Genomic DNA, 16,768 nt, shown 5'->3' on the forward strand with positions numbered 1-16,768 from the left:
GGGACATGGAGCACTTCAATCCTCCTGGGAGCCCAGCCACGCCACCGGCACCCCAGCACCATCCTTCATCGTGCTGCCAGCCTCACACCGCCGTGTGGCACGCACCCCTCAGCACAAACACGTCCTTGCCCTCCTCCAACTTATCAGGCAGCACCAGAGGGGTGTCACCCAGCCCTCACAGCTTCTGAGCCACACCCTCAGTCATCACAGTTTTTCAGGGTCCTTTCCCCCTCGCTTGACAACATAATCCAGTGGTCCAAACAACTGCAATTATTTCTTCTTCCTCCCATCCTTCTGCAGGCCTATCTCACCCGTGGGACGAGCAGGATTAGTGCTCCACATGGCCCTTCGCTAGCAGATTCCATAGCACTGCTCTCTTGTGCAGGGCAGCGCTTGCAAGCAGCAGAGTCCTAACTGCTCAGAGTTCTGCTCTCTTCTCCCATAGCAAAAGCCATACCCCATGTGCACCAGCTTCCCTGTGCAGGAATGGAATGTTGTTTCTGCATTAGATATTAAGAAGGGGGAACTGATCTGAAGAAGTAGAGCACAATGTATTTGCATTTTGTAACTGCTCTTTAGAAAAAGCTGATGTGAAAAAGTAGAAATAGCATATATGGTAGTAACATGCTTTAGAAATACAGTTGCTGAATTATGTGATTAATTCTTGCTTGCGAAACTGCAATAGTTTTTAGATGTTCCAAATTGTATAGGTATAGTATGATGGACTAGAAAGCGGATTGTAGGGCTATTCTGTTTGGATAAAGGACCCTCAGCAAAAGAAAAACAGACTTAGCAAACACTGAAGAAGCCAGGGCCTCTACACAAGGCTGGATTGCCTTGCTCTGTGGGTAGGTTGGAATGCAACAGGCAGGCATCAAGGTACTCCCCCTATCCTCCTTCTAAGCTTATCTCTATGCAAGGACAAGCAGATGTCCAGAAACAATGACCAAGTGTTGAATGAGCAAGTGTGAGAAGTTAACTAATTAGTGACAGATGCTTAGCTAGCAAAAAATTATGGTTAGCCAGTATGTGTAGTTGAGCATCAGGAAGACTGCAAACCTGAAGTACTCAGCCAATGAGGAGCCAGGGGAGAAAGAGATAAGCGTCGCATAATAGGGCATAAAAGGTGTAACACTGTTTTCTGCACGCTCTCCTGCTTGCAGGAGGCCCACCATTGCAATTGCGAATAAAATCTGCTTGATCAGAGATCCAAATAATTTATCAGGATGGTATATGTCCAACACCAGCACAGCCACAGCTGCCAGAGTCCAGCAGTTCTGTAATTTCACTGTGAGCAAAGAGCTGCTGAGAGTGCACTCACGCTGGGCACACACATGCCCTCTCCTTTCCACAGGTCTACATAATGATTGCAGCTGGTTGTGCCTGAAAGAGCTTTGCTTTTACGTCAGCACAAGACCTATTTCTCCCCCAGGGTGTTGGAGTCCTGTTCTGAGTTGGTCACTCCATGGCCTGATGCACAGTCTGTTGTGCCTGTGGTGTCCCCAGGTCCCTCCTTTGTCTGACTTTGCACACCATTTGTACTTAATCTCTGACCACCTTCACACACCGCCCTGTATTCTCAGACCGAAATCATGGCTCCCTCCAGAGCCCTGGAGTCTCTCCTGTCTGGGAGGCAGCAGAACTGAGAGTTGCATATGCTCTCTAACAACAAGCATCCCTAGCAGAACAGTCTTATCTCAGGGAAATCTTAAACTCACTTATTGCCAATTGTATACAAGCTTCTGATTACTGATTCCAGTACTAAGGAGGGTGGGAAAGAATACCAAAGGAAAAACACGAATGCTCAGTACGTAGCTTTCCTTCCCCTTCCCCATCCTCTCAGCCAAGCACCTACACTCTCCTGCCCTAAGTCTCTGCTTCCCCAACATGCAGTATGAGCTACATCACGGTCCCTCTCATGAGGTGAGGTCAACTCAGGCTGGAGGATAGTTGCCCAAGGCCTTCAATCCATCACCCATCTGTCATGCTGTACCTTAGCACCCCTGTTCCAGCACAACCAGGCTGCTGTGAGACCCCTCCTCCAGTGTGTGAGGATATCTGTATCAAGTCACAATACGGCAGGTCACATCACACCATCCTGCTGGCCAGAGCTCCACCACCTCAAGGGTTTTAGAGCTGCTCTGAACTGGTTCTGAGCAGCCCAGGGCAACTCACAGTCTTGTCCTACCCTGCACCCACGGCATTTCCTCAGCATTTGGCTGGTCACCCACATCTCTTGCAAGCACATGCAGCACCTAGGGTTAACAGGTGAAGACAAAAAGCCTCATTAATTCTGAGCAAACTACAAAGCAACCGCAAATTGCTCCTGGCTCAGAGTTAACTCATTGCAAGGAAGAGGCCAAGCTCTTGTACAGCTAGGTTCGGCTGAGACCCACGGTTCTACAGCCCATCTTAACAACACCCAGAGCTGAAACGAACCACCTCACAAGATAAACACTGTAGAGCTCCAAGCAAGGAAGAAGTTCCCACTGCTATCAGTGAGTTCACTTTTGCTGTGATTCCAGCCTGCTGTCTACATGCTGTCACCTCAGAACACTGGCTTCAGCTGTGTTTGTATCACCAACACACACAGCTGCAGACCCTTACCAGCTGAGGGGGTTGTACCTCATGACCCTGCCACCTCCTTCCTTTTTCTTTGGTCAGTGCTTGTGACCCGTAACTCCAGTTACTTTGGGCCTAGATCTTTACAGATACCAAACACTGCTGTTCTCTGAAGTCACCATCTGTGGTGAAATTACTATCGTTAAATGCAAAGTTAGCAAAACAGACTGAGAAACTCGTGATACTACATATCCTGTTTCAGTGAGAAACCTCGTGCACAGAGCAGAAGAAAATAAAACCCTTCCTCCCACACACAGCCCCACATCTGCAGCGCTCTCTGTGCAAAAACAACCAGCACACCACCAAGGACAGTCTGCAAGATTTGCCCGTGACACAGGGCTGCTCTTCTTCTTCCCCAAGGCCTCACTACTATGTGACACACAGCCTTGGGGAAAAGCAAGCAGCCAGGCTGGGGCAGAGCTGCCCATCGGGTGAACCAAGAGCAAAGCAAAATGCAGAACCTCTCCGTGAAGTCTTGCGAGAGACAACATCCCTCCTTCCAGAAACCACCAGGGAAAAAACAAACCAAACGGTGAATGATAAGCACGCAGTTATATAAGCGCCCTGCGATCCAAGGGAAAAAACATCACATCCTGCCGGGAACGGCTGACAGCGCTGACACAAACCAGGAGGGACATTAAAGAGGAAAACCAATTGCCTTAGCTCACCCTTAGTTAAATGGAGCAAAAAAATGCCGAGCTGCGGGAGAGGCACCCGAAGCCGCACTCCACGCGCCAGCGAGCAGCGCAGCCCCACGCACGAGGCGGGTTTTTTCCACTGCGCTGCAGCCTCCACCGGGGCTGCGCCCGCTGCCCTGCCGCGTTCCGTCACCCGCTCCTGAGCCGCGGCGCGACCCACCTCGTGCAGGTCGGTACAACGGCACGCTTTATGCCTCCAGCACCTCCCTCAACACAGCGAGGCCTCGTGGTTGTCAGATCACCCCCACCGCCACCGCCCCGAAAAAATAAATACATAATTTTAGGAAACCGCGCACTGTTCCTCGCCGGCAGCTTTCGAAACGTGTTTTGAAAGTAAATAAATAAACACGCCCAAAATCCAGAACAAAACCGCCGTTGCTCTTTAACTGCTTTTTGGGTTTTTTTCTTATCCTGGACTCCTCCTGAGCACCAGCCCTCCCCCCACGTGGAAGCAGCGAAGCGCCAACCCAAGCCCCGCACACACAGCCGCCTTCAGCCTGCGGCCGGTCGCAGAGCCCAGCCCGAGCCCCGGGGGAACAGAGCCAGCCCCGCCTCCGAGCCGAGCCAAGGCGGGGCGGGGCCCGGCGGCTGTTAAAGGCTTCTGAGGGGGCCGTCTCCCTTGTAGCGGTGTGTGAGGCCATGGCGACCTACGTGCAGCTCAACACCGGGGCTAAGATGCCCATCCTGGGGCTCGGCACCTGGAAGGTAACGGGCGAGCTGAGGCCGGCTTTTGGGGCGAGGCTGTGCCGCTTTTGGTGGGTTGTGGGGCGGCCCCGCGCCTCGCTCCCGGCCCTGTGCTGGGGACGATGAGTGCGAGCGGGGCAGCGCTGGCCAGGCGGGTGAGGCTGGCGTCGGGGCTCGGCTCGGCTTGGTAGGGCCGAGGCCCTCCCGGCCGGCAGCTGCTGGGGCTTCTCCTTTTGGCGGCGGTGGGGGGAAGGGAGGAGGCCTGGGTTCGGCTGTGTGGGGCCCTGAGCGGGAGCTGGGTGACGCTGAACAGCTGGAGGCCGGCCCCGAGCATGGGAGCCTGTGCTGGAGACGTTTTCGGAGTGAAGAATGCTGCAGGGAGAACTGCTTTGTTTGCTTACTTCTTGCTTTGCTTGTTTTTGTTGAGGGTTGCTTTTGGTGGGGCGGCTTTCTTGGGTTTTGTCTTACTGGGAAAAGATCTTCAGGATGTTTTGATGAGCATTCTTTAGGCATTTCTTTCTTTCCTTTTTTTCCCCTCAGTCCCCACCGGGGCAAGTAACAGCTGCAGTGATGGCTGCAATTGATGCAGGCTACCGCCACTTTGATTGTGCTTACGTGTACCAGAATGAGAATGAAGTTGGAGAAGGGATCCAGAAGAAAATCAAGGAGGGTGTTGTGAAGCGAGAGGACCTCTTTGTAGTCAGTAAGGTGAGGATCTGGTACTGCGCAGTCTGTGGGGGACCTGCTTTTTATTGTAACCTCCTATCAGAGCTGCTTCCTTTATGTTATTTTCCACTGAGAATTAGGAAGAGCTTTTCCTTGTGGAAGGGGTGATACTGTAAACTATCCTGACTGTTACTAGGCAGTTATGCTGCCTAGTTTTATACAGAAACTGACCTTGTAGTAGTTAACTATCTTAATTCGTGCATCCTGCCTGCTTCTGCTGTTTGATATAAGCCCATCCAGTCCTGTGTGCTGCTACTTCTTGCCAGCAGCTCTCAGAGGAAGCCCCATTTGAAGAGCAATAACACAATCTAATTCCTCATCAGTTTCCAAAGGAGGCTTCTCTCTTAAGCAGGACAGAATTGCTCCAACAACTTTAACCCAGCAGGTCATGATGTGGCTTGGCTTTTTGTCTCCAGCTGTGGTGCACATTTCATGAAAAATCTTTGGTGAAAGGAGCCTGCCAGAAGACTCTTGCCAGCCTGAAACTGGATTATCTGGATCTCTACCTCATCCACTGGCCTGTTGGATTTAAGGTATGGTAGGAGCAGTGCCCGTGGCGTTGTTTGTTGCACCTGGCAGTTTTGAAGAGCTTACAGTTTCACAGCTCGGTAACTGCTCAGTTGGTTTGTACCCCTAAGAATCTTGCTTGCACAGCATCCTCTGCTGTTTTGATTATACAGCAGATAAACTTAAAATTAGAAGCAGTCTTCCCTACTGCAGTCATGGGTAACAATCAAAATGAAGGCAGTATAACTTGACAGTTGTCTTCTACAAATCAAAAATATGTTCAAGTGGCAAAGTTTTGGTTGATGAAATTACAGCCCCCTTTGTTAGTGAGAGGGCTGTAATTTGCCATCTGACAGAAATTCTTTCCCCTGCTTGTTAGAGGCTTGCAGAGCGAGAGAAAATGCTTCTATTTTTCTCTTTCATAAATGAGCTGTTAGCACAATAGAGGTGGAGCCTTAGTGTTCTACAGAGCTTGTATCTTCAAAAGTGAGGCTCTTTAATTCCCTACTTTTACTTTCTACATAGGAAGCAATTGATGTCTCTGTCTGAAAATTTTAAGCGTAATCTGTTATGGCATAATAAAAATTTCCATATTAACTGTTGCTTCTGAGATACAAATTGCTTTTTGAAGCATGCATCTTTGAAATGGCTTTTATTGGGCAGCACTATCAAAGTGAAAATGTGTTGTGGTATTCAAGAGAAAGCGCCTGGTTCTGAACCAAGCTCATACTTAAGCATCTTGTCCAAACTGGTGCGCAGGAGGCTTCAACATTCTGTTTGCCAGCAGTTTAATTAACAAGCTTCCTTGTGAAAGACCTGCCAGTGTATTGGGTCCGTATGGAAAGGCTGTGGAAAAAGCCAGATCCTAGGTAGATCCTTGTTAAATATTTCAAGAAAACACTCCGTTATGCTCGCATAAAAACTGTGCACTTTTGTAATACAGAAAGTAGACTTGAAAACGCATTGATTCTACAGGTGAAGTATAGCTTTTTTTATATGTATTTGGGTGAGCCACAGGACATTGCTGTGCAGTGGAGGACCAGCCCTTCTTTGGATGGTTTCTGGCAAAAATGCCACAAACCCACGTGAAAACAAAATAAGACTGAAGCATGTAAGCTGATGTGCTTACTGTCTAATAAGCACAGAGATGAGTAGCATTCAGTTTGTGATATGGTCTTCAGCTGCGGTTAATATTCCTAGCAGGGAATGTTTCCATCATCTTTCTCTCTGACAGGCAGGAGAGGACCTGTTTCCTGCAGATGACAAAGGCATGTCAATACCTGGCAACACGGATCTTCTACAAACATGGGAGGTGAGTTTAGTCACAGTGACAGTTGAGCCTTCCGTCCTCAGCAGCCTCCTCCATGTCATCATTAACTTCAAACTCCAAACTGTTTCATGTTTGCAGAGCTACTTGGAGGGGCTCACTGGTAGCATGGTACGTTGTTAAGTGCTGCTTTCCTCTTCAACTTAGTATGAGCATATGCACCCTTAAAGAATGCATCTTTGGGTTTTGGTGAGATGGGAGGTGTGGTATAAATATTCCTGTGCTCTGTTTGTCCCTCAGACATGAGATGTACAAATCTAAACACTGTGCTTCTCATGAAGGAAGTAAGCCAAGTCAGAAAGAATGTTGTCTTCAGACCCTGTTATGCATACTGGGTGCTGACTTGGCTCTTCTTGCCCTTAGGCCATGGAAGAACTGGTGGATGCTGGTCTGGCAAAAGCTGTTGGGATTTCAAACTTCAACCATGAGCAGATAGAAAGGATCTTGAACAAGCCAGGACTGAAATACAAGCCTGCAAACAACCAGGTAAGACAAGTGACCCACAGGTAAATGTTCCAGGTTTAATTGGATTTGTTTGGGGTTTCTCCCCCTTCAGTGATCGCTGAGATCATCTTGTAGGATAAGGATGGAGTTTTTGCACTTCTAATTGGAAATCTGGTAAGGGGCCTCTCTGGCATGTCTTCGTTTTGGAGCAGAGAGGGAAGTCAGATGAGCCTTAAAACTGCCTTTCAGATGACAAAACTCTGTATGTGTACAAGAACTTGGTAGAGAACAAGGTGGTGGTTTTGGTTTTGGTTTTAATCCTCTATAGAGAGGTCAGTTCCTGTAATTGATGACTTAAAACTGAGGAACTGAATGGAAGTATGCTCTATAGATTCTTCACGAACAGTCTCTGTGCAGTGTTCTGCTGCCTGGCTCCTTTCTAGCATTTCCAGTCCCAACCTATCTTGTTTCAGCTTATGCCTGCTGTCTGTTGTCCTTCCACCATTGCTACTGAAGAGCTTGGCTTTGCTTTTGATGACCTTCTTTGTTGGAAAGCTGTTGCTGGAAGCCCTGGGACCTTCCCTTCCTCAGGCTGAACAAGCCTGATGCCCTCAGCCTACCCTGGTATAGTCCGTGCTGCATTCCTTGGCTATCCTGATGTCCCTCTGCTGTGATGCCAGTCTGTCAATCTTCTGCTTAAAGAACTGGAGAGGGGGAGATTAGATGCTGTATTCTAAAGGTGGTCTGATTACCCTTTGAGTCGAGGGGGATGATCAGTTCCTGTGACTTGCTGTCTGTGTTCCTGCTGACAAATTGCTACTGGCTGATGTAGTTGAGCTCCCAGCTGCTTTCTAGCAGAGTTGCTCTCTATGCATCCAGGCTCCAGCCTGTGTCACTGCTTGGAGCTATTCCTTCCAGGGTGCAGTGCTTTGCATCTTGAGTTTCATAAGGTTTGTTAACCTCTGTCCTGCTGTGTGAGTAGGTCCTTCTGAAGCAGCAACCAAGCCTTGAGTATTTTGTCTGCTCCTGTATTTCCCCCTCAGTTTGAATCGCCTAAGAACTGACAGGTTACTGCCTTTCACAAGTTGAAGAGGACAGGTTCCAAATCCCTGTGAAATCTACCTAGGCCTGTCATAAATTGCCATGGTACTTGAAGGACTGCCATCTGTTCCTGGGACTGGATTGGGAGCTTGTTATTTACTGTGGTAGTTTGAGCATGTTTACTTAAAAAGGTTTTTTTTTTTTTGTGTGGGTTTTTTTTTTTTTTTTTTTTGGAAAGCCCATGAGGAGGGAGCATCCTCTAGAATTCTATTCGATGTCAAACCCTTTCACAAGCGTGGGATCTCTGATTTGCGCAGAGTATTTTCATAATCTTGACTTTCAGAATACTTAGAGGTCTTATTATATCTTTCAGCTCCTACCACCTCTTGCTGCCAAGAAAGCTTTCACTGTAGTTAATGATTACCCCTCTATTTCTGTAGAGGGTGCTGACCTTATGACACACTACAAGTTTACTTAAGCTTTCTGATTACTATAATCAGGTTAAACTCAGAGCAATAGGTCTTAGTCTCTGTCCTTCCAAACCTAGCACTTCAGGAATGCTTGCAGGCTTAGGAGTTTGTTTGTTATTAACTCTCTCCAGTTGGCTTAATGTAGGATTATAGTGCTCCTTGGAAATGTTTCTCTATCAGCATCCCATGTATAGTCCAGCACTTCCGTGTATTGAGGTTCCTGTTCTTAATTATGAATGCAATTAGTATGCATATTGGTTTCATTCATGGTGAGATATTAATTTGGCAAGGTAGATATAATAGTGGTGGCTAGTTCCTGAAGGAAAGCTGACTCTTTAGTAATTCAGCACTGTCACTGTTGGGGGTTGAGGTCTCTTAAGTATTCTAAAAGTACATCAGAGGCTTTTCACCATGGTCTGGGTGCCACATATGTAATGCAGCTCAGTCTTGCACGTGGGAATGACTTTGCCTCGTGCTCCAAATTCTTTGTGTTGTGTAGTGGAGAACATCCTCAATTTGTCTAATTGCTGTTACTCTGAGCAGCTGCTGAAGCAACATTAGTATGCATAATTTACCCTGGGAACTGAGTTAACATCCTGTTGCATTTAATATTCCAACATGCCTCAAAAGAGAAGGCTTCTCATGGTAGCAAGCAGCCAGAACCATAAATAAAGCACTCAAGGCTGCAATCTGATCCCATGACTTGCACTGTTGCTTTGCCTTCTGGTAGCACAAGTTTCCAGGGACTCCTTTCTGAAGCAGAACAGCAGCTACCTTGAAGGCTTGAATGACAGAGTAGTCAGAAGGTTCTCTTTAGCCTGCTAGATGTATAGTGCTGTCTGGTATGTGGCTATCCCACAAATCCATCTATGAAAAGTACCAAAATTTCACATTCATTCACTGCCTTCAGACAACTTGCATAATGGCTGTTTTATACTGCATATCAGTAACCTGCAGGAATACAGACCTGTTGTTAAGGACTCTGTATTGTGTTATATTGATAGCCTCCTGGAAACCAATGGTAAGCCCACATGCATTTTTAGTAATTCTGTAATGGAAAACAGTTTGCAGTTCTCATATCTGGAGCAATTAATAGCCACTCTTAATATTTGCAGGCTGGAAGTACTTGGCATGAGTATTGACATGAAGCTGATAAAAAGGGAGTTAAACAATACCAGTATTGAGGCTAGTGCAGTAGGTGTAAAAGCATAATGATTGTTACAGCATAATGATTTTACAACGTAAGTAGGGAGAACTTTGTGCTGTTATATAGTGCACAGTTATATGCTATGACTGTACCATATAATAACTTTCCTATTCTTGTGACTTTACAGCTGTTTGTGGGTACATCTCATCGGACTGTTCTACTTAAGCAATTATAAATACAGCCCTGTACATTAGGGACAGTATAGATCAGGGAAGTTTTAAGTATTGCTGTCCTTGGAACCCTGCACTTGTGAGGAGACCTGCTATAAAGAGCAGAAAGGACAGGGGGGCATACAGAAAAGCAATGCTGCATCATATCTCATAGGCTATAAATTAGGACCAAAACAAACTTCCTTTGGATTAAAAATCAATAAATGAAACATGGAAGTAGTTCTGCTGCTATCGTTCTCTGCACTCTTGTGTTTCCAGGTTGAATGCCATCCATACCTGACCCAGGAGAAACTGATCAACTACTGTCAATCCAAAGGGATTGCTGTGACAGCATACAGTCCCCTTGGCTCTCCTGACAGGCCATGGTAAGACCAGTTTGCAAGGGAGTTGGATGGGTTATGCTAACAGCCTTGAGATTACAAGTTGTTCCATTGATCATTCATCATGATACAGATATCTGTTGGTAGGCTGGCTCTTCCTGTGTGGATTTCTTGCCATTGATCTTCTGTTCTTTGTGTAGGGCTAAGCCGGAGGATCCCTCACTTCTGGATGACCCTAAGATTAAAGAGATTGCAGCCAAGCACAACAAAACAGCAGCACAGGTATGTGGGAGCTGGATGGTGGGTACTGCTTCCTGTAACACAGTTTGTGTCATTAATTGTTCTAAATAATAGCAACACAAAAGGTGTAAAGGACAGCCTGGTTTTTCAACTCCCTTTGAGCTGCTGCAGTCACACAAAGTAGCCGTGCAGCTTGTTTATTGCATAGTCTGCAATGTATTCTCAAAAAGTTCAATGAACCATCAGTAAGAAATGCTTTCTTGACCCACCTTCAGATGTTTCAGTCTACCCATCTCAAGTTCTTGCAGAGAAATAAACACTTGTATAGAATGCTAAAAGCCTAGAAGCTGTCTGTACCACAAACAGTATGGAAAAGGAGGAAAACTCCACTCTTTATACTTGAAGTTCTGCTTGGAGTGCAGGTGTGATGTGAAATGTAACTGTGCTGTGATTGGTTAGTCCAGCTCATTGTACAGTTAACAGCAGATGGCTACTGGGATAGGTTTTGCATTTCACAGAATAAGAGCAGTTCTCTGACTCAATGATATGCTCCTGCAGGTTCTCATTCGGTTCCACATCCAGAGAAATGTGATTGTGATTCCCAAGTCTGTCACACCACAGCGCATTGTGGAGAACTCCAAGGTGGGTGATTACGAGTGACCTGGCATCGCTTCTCCCTGCAGAGCAAACAGGGATCCCCTCTGAGCCTTCCCAAGTCCCCCTTAGGCAAGAGCACAGGGCTTTTTTCTCTGTTTACTTTAACTGCAGCCCTCAGTAGGAGAAGAGATGAGCACTGTTGCAAAGATATCTGCTGAAAGTCACCACCTTATGTGGTGTCTCCTATTCTGCAGGTTGCAAACCCTTAAGCCCTTGTGTTCATAAATAGTGTTGCTTTAAGTGATACTTGACAGAAAGTGGTCATTAGAATTCAGCAATACACTTAGCTGGATTAAGTGGAATATGGAAGCCTTGTGGTCATTCTTTGGAATGGGATCAGAAGATGCATCTTCAGCAAAAAGAGGGTGGAAGAATTTTGTGATGCTGAAGTGCTCACCAAAGTTTTTGGAACAGCTGGCATGTCAACCTCACCTTCTGGTTTTTATTCCACCGCTGAAGTCTTGAAAAAAGGCATATCTGGATTTCCTTTTCTTTCCTTTATGAAGGAAGCAGGCATTATTTCTAACCAGCTTACCTCCAATGTGGGCTTGGTTTTTAATTTTGTGCATCTTGCCTACAATCTCTGATCTGTCCAAAGAGGTGATTTCCACTTGTTTTTCTTGTTAGGTGTTTGACTTTGAGCTGACTAAAGAAGAGATGGCAACTATCCTCAGCTTTAATAGAAACTGGAGAGCTTGTGCAATGAGCATGTAAGTGCCAGCATTTTCATGCTGTTACTTTCTCATGTTATTTAATGTTATTTACGGGCCTGTTAGCCTGACCTTGGTGCCTGGGAAGGTTATGGAGTAGATTGTCTTGCGGGAGATCAGGCAGTGTATGCAGGACAACTGGGGGATCAGGCCTAGCCAGCATGGATTCACAAAGGGCAGGTCCTGCTCGACCAGTCTGATCTCCTTCTATGATCTAGTGACCTGTCTAGTGGATGAGGGAAAGGCTGTTGATGCAGTCTACCTAAGCTTCAGCAAAGCCTCTAACACTGTCTCCCACAGCATTCTCCTGCAGAAGCTGTCAGCTTGAGGCTTGGACAGGTACACTGTTGGCTGGATAAGGAGCTGGGTGGAGGGCTGGGCCCAGAGAGTGATGGTGAATGGAGCTAAATCCAGCTGGCGACCAGTCATGAGTGGTGTTCCCCAGGGGTTGGTGCTGGAGCCTGTCCTGTTCAGTATTTTTATTGATGACCTGGATGAGGGCACTGAGTGCATTCTCAGTAAGAGTGCAGATGACACCAAATTGGCTACAAGTGTTGATCTGCCTGGGGGTAGCGAGGCCATACAGAGAGGCCTGGACAGGCTGGGCTGAAGCCAATGGGGTGAGATTCAGCAAAACCAAATGCTGGGTCCTGCACTTTAGCCACAACAACCCCAAGCAACTCTACAGACTTGGGGTGGAGTGGCCTGAAGACTGTGTAGAGGAAATGGACCTGGGGGTATTGATTGATGCTCGGCTGAACATGAGCCAGCAGTGTGCCCAGGTGGCCAAGAAGGCCAATGGCATCCTGGCTTATATCAGAAACAGTGTTGCCAGCAGGAACAGAGAAGTGAGAGTTTCCCTGTACTCAGCTCTGGTGAGGCTGCACCTCGAGTCCTGCGTGCAGTTTTGGGCCCCTCGCTGCAAGAAAGACATTGAGGCCCTGGAACGTGTTCAAAGGAGGGCAACAAAGCTGGTGAGGGGTCTGGAACACAGGGCTTGTGAGGAGCTGCTGAGGGAGCTGGGGTTGTTCAGTCTAGAAGAGGAGGCTCAGAGGAGACCTCATTGCTCTCCATAACAACCTGAAGGCAGTTGTAGTGAGCTGGGGGTCGGCCTTTTCTCTCGTGTAACTGGCGATAGGACTGGAGGGAATGGCTTCCAGCTGCGCCAGGGGAGATTTAGGCTGGACGTTAGGAAATACTACTGAAAGAGTGGTCAGGCAGTGGAATGGGCTGCCAGAGAGGTGGTGGAGTCACCGACCCTGGAGGTGTTTGAGGAATGTTTGGATGTTGTGTTGAGGGATGTGGTTTAGTGAGAGCTATTGGTGATAGGTGCATGGTTGGACTGGATGATCGTGAAGGTCTTTTCCAACCTTGATGTTTCTCTGTGATGGTGTGATTATAATTCCATGTTCTAAACCTTGCTAAAATCCAGGATGTTCAAGCTCAGTTTCCAGGGAGTTCATCCTTAAAACAATTTTTTCACACTCAAATGTTGTTTACACATTCTGGCACATCATAGTTTGGTTCATATATTAAACAACTGTCATGTTGCAGAGAGTCTTCCAGGTAGTAAACAGTAAACTTACGTAGAGTGCTTAGATCCCCCAGCATGTTGGAATATTAAATGCAGCCTGGTGTGCTCAGAGCCGGGAAGAGTCTCTGTTTACAAATGCAACCTATCACTGTGGATAACAGAAAGCTGCAACAAATTAACTCTGCTTTAATAAGTTCATCTGCTGCTCTGATGGTTCTTTGCAGTGGTTACAGCTGCAACTTTCAGCCATTAGCCTAATCTTTCCTCTTTGATTTCTTTTAGGTCCCAAAATCATAAGGAGTACCCTTTTAATGCAGAGTACTGAAGATGGTTTCTTGCTCTTCTCCAGACTTCTCAGATACGCTTCTGCTGTTGCCTATGAGTTTTCTATATAGTGTTCTCACTGCATCAGCCTCTCTGCTTTTTCCCCTCCCTTCCCCCCCCACAAAGACACAGTGTATCTACCCAATGACTGTTTTTTTTTTTGTTGTTTGTTTCTTTTGGAAGAAGGAAATGCTAGAGTTTCTGAGGAGCATACTGTGTGTGGACTGTGGTAGAGCAGTCTTTGGTGGCATTGGTATGCAGAAAACACTGAGAAAGGTTGAACTACCAGTCGCTTTTATTTTGGAGTACTGTGAACTGGAGCAGTGACTATTGTCAGGAAGGACCAGAATATGACAGGCTTTGCTTAATTAAGTTGAGGTCGGATATTTTCTAATGACTTCTGGGTTTTGGTTTTTTGTTACGCTCTGTGCTTCTTTCTAATTGGAAGTACAATTGATTTCTAAGTATAGCAGTTGCTACGTGAGTAGCTCTTTGAAAAGTGTAAAGGTCCTGTTTTCTTGGTGATAAAAGCTGTTTTTGCTTATAATAAAATATAGTTTCATTACTGTGTGTAATGAGATCATTATTTCAGTCATGCTATAATACAGCTACTTCAGCATCACTACCATTATGTTAGCTGTCTTGGAGATTACGTAAACACAAGGATAACTACCAAGAAATCACAGCAACTGGTGTTAGCAGATAGTAGATAAGAGGTTATCTTCTGTTCTATGCTACTGCATAGGTGGAAAGTGTTATGAACCTGTGGCCATGGATCTGTACTGTAACCTTGGCCACTGAATAGCCTACTTACAAACAGAGCTGTTTCAATATGTCTGATAGTTAAGGTACTAATGCTGAAATGTTTCACTGCTGTGGTAGTATGCTGTGGCTAGTAGAAAATTCACTCCTTTAACAGCATCAAGCCCAGACAGAATCCTATGGGTTTAAGTAAATACTATAAAACATGTTTTAGGTCAATAGCACATGATGCAGGAAAGATGTACAACTGCTGCTTGTATGAGCATAGGGATAACACAGTGTACTTCCAAGCAACTCTTGAATCATGAATGGGGAGATCAGAAGCTACTACTCTGTTTGGAGAGGGCAGGAAAGTAAGCTTATACCTCGTCTATCAAGATGTGGGTATTTAGTTGTATTTATCCATTGGTATTGTGAAAGCTATACGTTGAAGTTGGTGCCTTCTGAGGCTGCTTAAAGCTGTTGTTGAAATAGGGATCTCAACTAGTTCAAGAGTTGCAGTAGTGAAACGTTAAGGGAAGCAGAGCAGATGTGATTCTTCTCATAGTATTTCCTAAGTAGGTGATTTATTTTTTGGTACTGATAGAAGGGTACTAAGGTTTCATGTTAATCTAAAATTTCAATCTTTCTGAGTAATACAAACTATTATACTGAAAGGAAAAAATACACTTTATCACAATGTTGCTTTCAAATTTTTCCATTATTCCAGAAGCTACACTGTGCAATGTATTTTTAGTCAGAATAATTTACAACAGGCTCAAGAGATAAGGCTGAGTTGCCTCACAGCACAATAGGGGAGGGAGGGGAGAATCAGTGACTGACTAAGCAAAAAGCAATATTCTCTAGTGCTGATTCTCTTAAAATAAGTTGATTATAATCACTGAATTCTGGGCTTAAAGGCAAATTTAAAAAAAATCAGCTCTGAAAGTAGCTCTGTTTATCTATAATGCAATAAACAAGAGCCCAGAGGTATCTAAGAAAAGCAGAACAGCTGATGTTCTTAGCTTAGTCTGAGCTGTGACAGAAAACTGTTTGGGGCTATGTTGACTTGCTTGGAAATAAAATCTTTACACTGAGTTTGTTCTAGCAAGAAGTTACACTGGGGATGAGGGATTCAGAAATAGTACAGCAGGCTCTGTTCATTTCCTCTGTTTTTATTTCACTCAAACTTTATGAAAATGCGTGCCTGAAATTTTCCATCCTCTGAGTAGGAATTTTACTGGAGAAGGCTCTTGGACACACTGCTCCAGAGCAGAAGGAAGAGTAACAAACCCTCTGACTGGAGGGACGCTGTAACAGACAAGCTCTGTGTTTTGCTGGATGACTTAAGGGGAAGGAATTTGGAAAGAGTCATTCTGGGACACAGAGCAGCTCTTCTCTGACAGAGAGCTTGGATGCTTGGTGAGATGTATGAGTGGGAAGAGAGGAGAAACGGAAGCACCTGAGGGAAAGGATGGTGATGCCTAGCTTTGAACACAGCTAAGCTTTCTCCTCAGACCATGAGGATTAGAAAGAGAACGAGTGGTGGAAAACCTTGTCAGTTATACTGATTTTATTTTTTTTTTCTTTTCAGTTTCTTTGAGGCCTCATATCTCAAATAAGGCTGAGATAGAGGGAGAGGTGGTCTTCTGTACTACAGCAGTCTTCATTATAATATATAATGTAGGAATTGTGGGGGGTAAACCAGCAATTTATTTTTACTGTAGCAAGTATACTAAGAAATAAAATTCCTTTCATCTCCTAAAAGGTAAAGTGGAATGATCAAAGGATTAGATATCCGGAGCAATGCATTCCTGCTAACAGAGTTCTTCCTGCTACAACTGTTCACAGCATTTGTTTTTCTGTTGTGACTTGACAGATCTCTGGGTTTATGATCAAAGGAACTTGGAAGGACAAATATAATTTTGTAGCTCTTCCAATGCAGTGTTTTTGTTTTCTCAGCTTCAGAGCATGTGGCTCAACTCCACCTTGTTGGCATTTTTAATCAGACTTTCTCAGGACATTGCTGCAACAGCTACCCCAGTGTGATGCTGCAGCACCCTAGGGGGGGAGAGACCAGCCCACAGCAGAGATTAGGAGCTGGAGACGAACACAATCCTAGGACCTGTGAAGTCAGTGGTTGCACTCCAATTTTATTTTTCAGCTGCCCTCTCACTGCTTAAAGTGACAGTGGTTTAGGAAGTACTTTTTTGTGTTAAAATGCATCTGAGAGAACAGATGGATTTCCATAGTAGTGAAGAACTTTGAACTGCTTTATCTGGGAAGCAGGTCCCTCTTCAAGGAATTTTTGTGTAGCAGAGGAGAACACAAGAAGCTGCTGTCAAT

The 16,768-nt window shown here is 45.6% G+C and overlaps 1 protein-coding gene across 1 annotated transcript; it reads left to right on the plus strand.

The window, feature by feature from the left end:
* Positions 1-3,884: 3,884 nt before the first annotated feature.
* LOC128073368 (aldo-keto reductase family 1 member B1-like) lies at positions 3,885-14,246 on the plus strand. The gene is made up of 10 exons (XM_052668198.1): positions 3,885-4,025; positions 4,545-4,712; positions 5,147-5,263; positions 6,472-6,549; positions 6,928-7,050; positions 10,155-10,261; positions 10,417-10,498; positions 11,015-11,098; positions 11,741-11,823; positions 13,640-14,246. The coding sequence occupies exons 1-10, from the start codon at positions 3,960-3,962 to the stop codon at positions 13,680-13,682; spliced, it is 951 nt and encodes a 316-aa protein (XP_052524158.1). The 5' UTR covers positions 3,885-3,959; the 3' UTR covers positions 13,683-14,246.
* The last annotated feature ends 2,522 nt before the right edge of the window (positions 14,247-16,768 follow it).

Source organism: Tympanuchus pallidicinctus, unplaced genomic scaffold (assembly GCF_026119805.1).
Source record: "Tympanuchus pallidicinctus isolate F22 unplaced genomic scaffold, pur_lepc_1.0 scaffold8, whole genome shotgun sequence".
Lineage (NCBI taxonomy): Eukaryota > Metazoa > Chordata > Aves > Galliformes > Phasianidae > Tympanuchus > Tympanuchus pallidicinctus.

What these genes read in the sequence shown, in the direction of transcription:
- LOC128073368 (XM_052668198.1), top strand. Translation starts at nt 3,960, where the DNA reads ATGGCGACCTACGTGCAGCTCAACACCGGGGCTAAGATGCCCATCCTG. An exon ending in ACTGGCCTGTTGGATTTAAG is followed by an intron (nt 5,264 to 6,471) that starts GTATGGTAGGAG and finishes TCTCTCTGACAG; the next exon opens with GCAGGAGAGGACCTGTTTCC. An exon ending in ATCTTCTACAAACATGGGAG is followed by an intron (nt 6,550 to 6,927) that starts GTGAGTTTAGTC and finishes TCTTGCCCTTAG; the next exon opens with GCCATGGAAGAACTGGTGGA.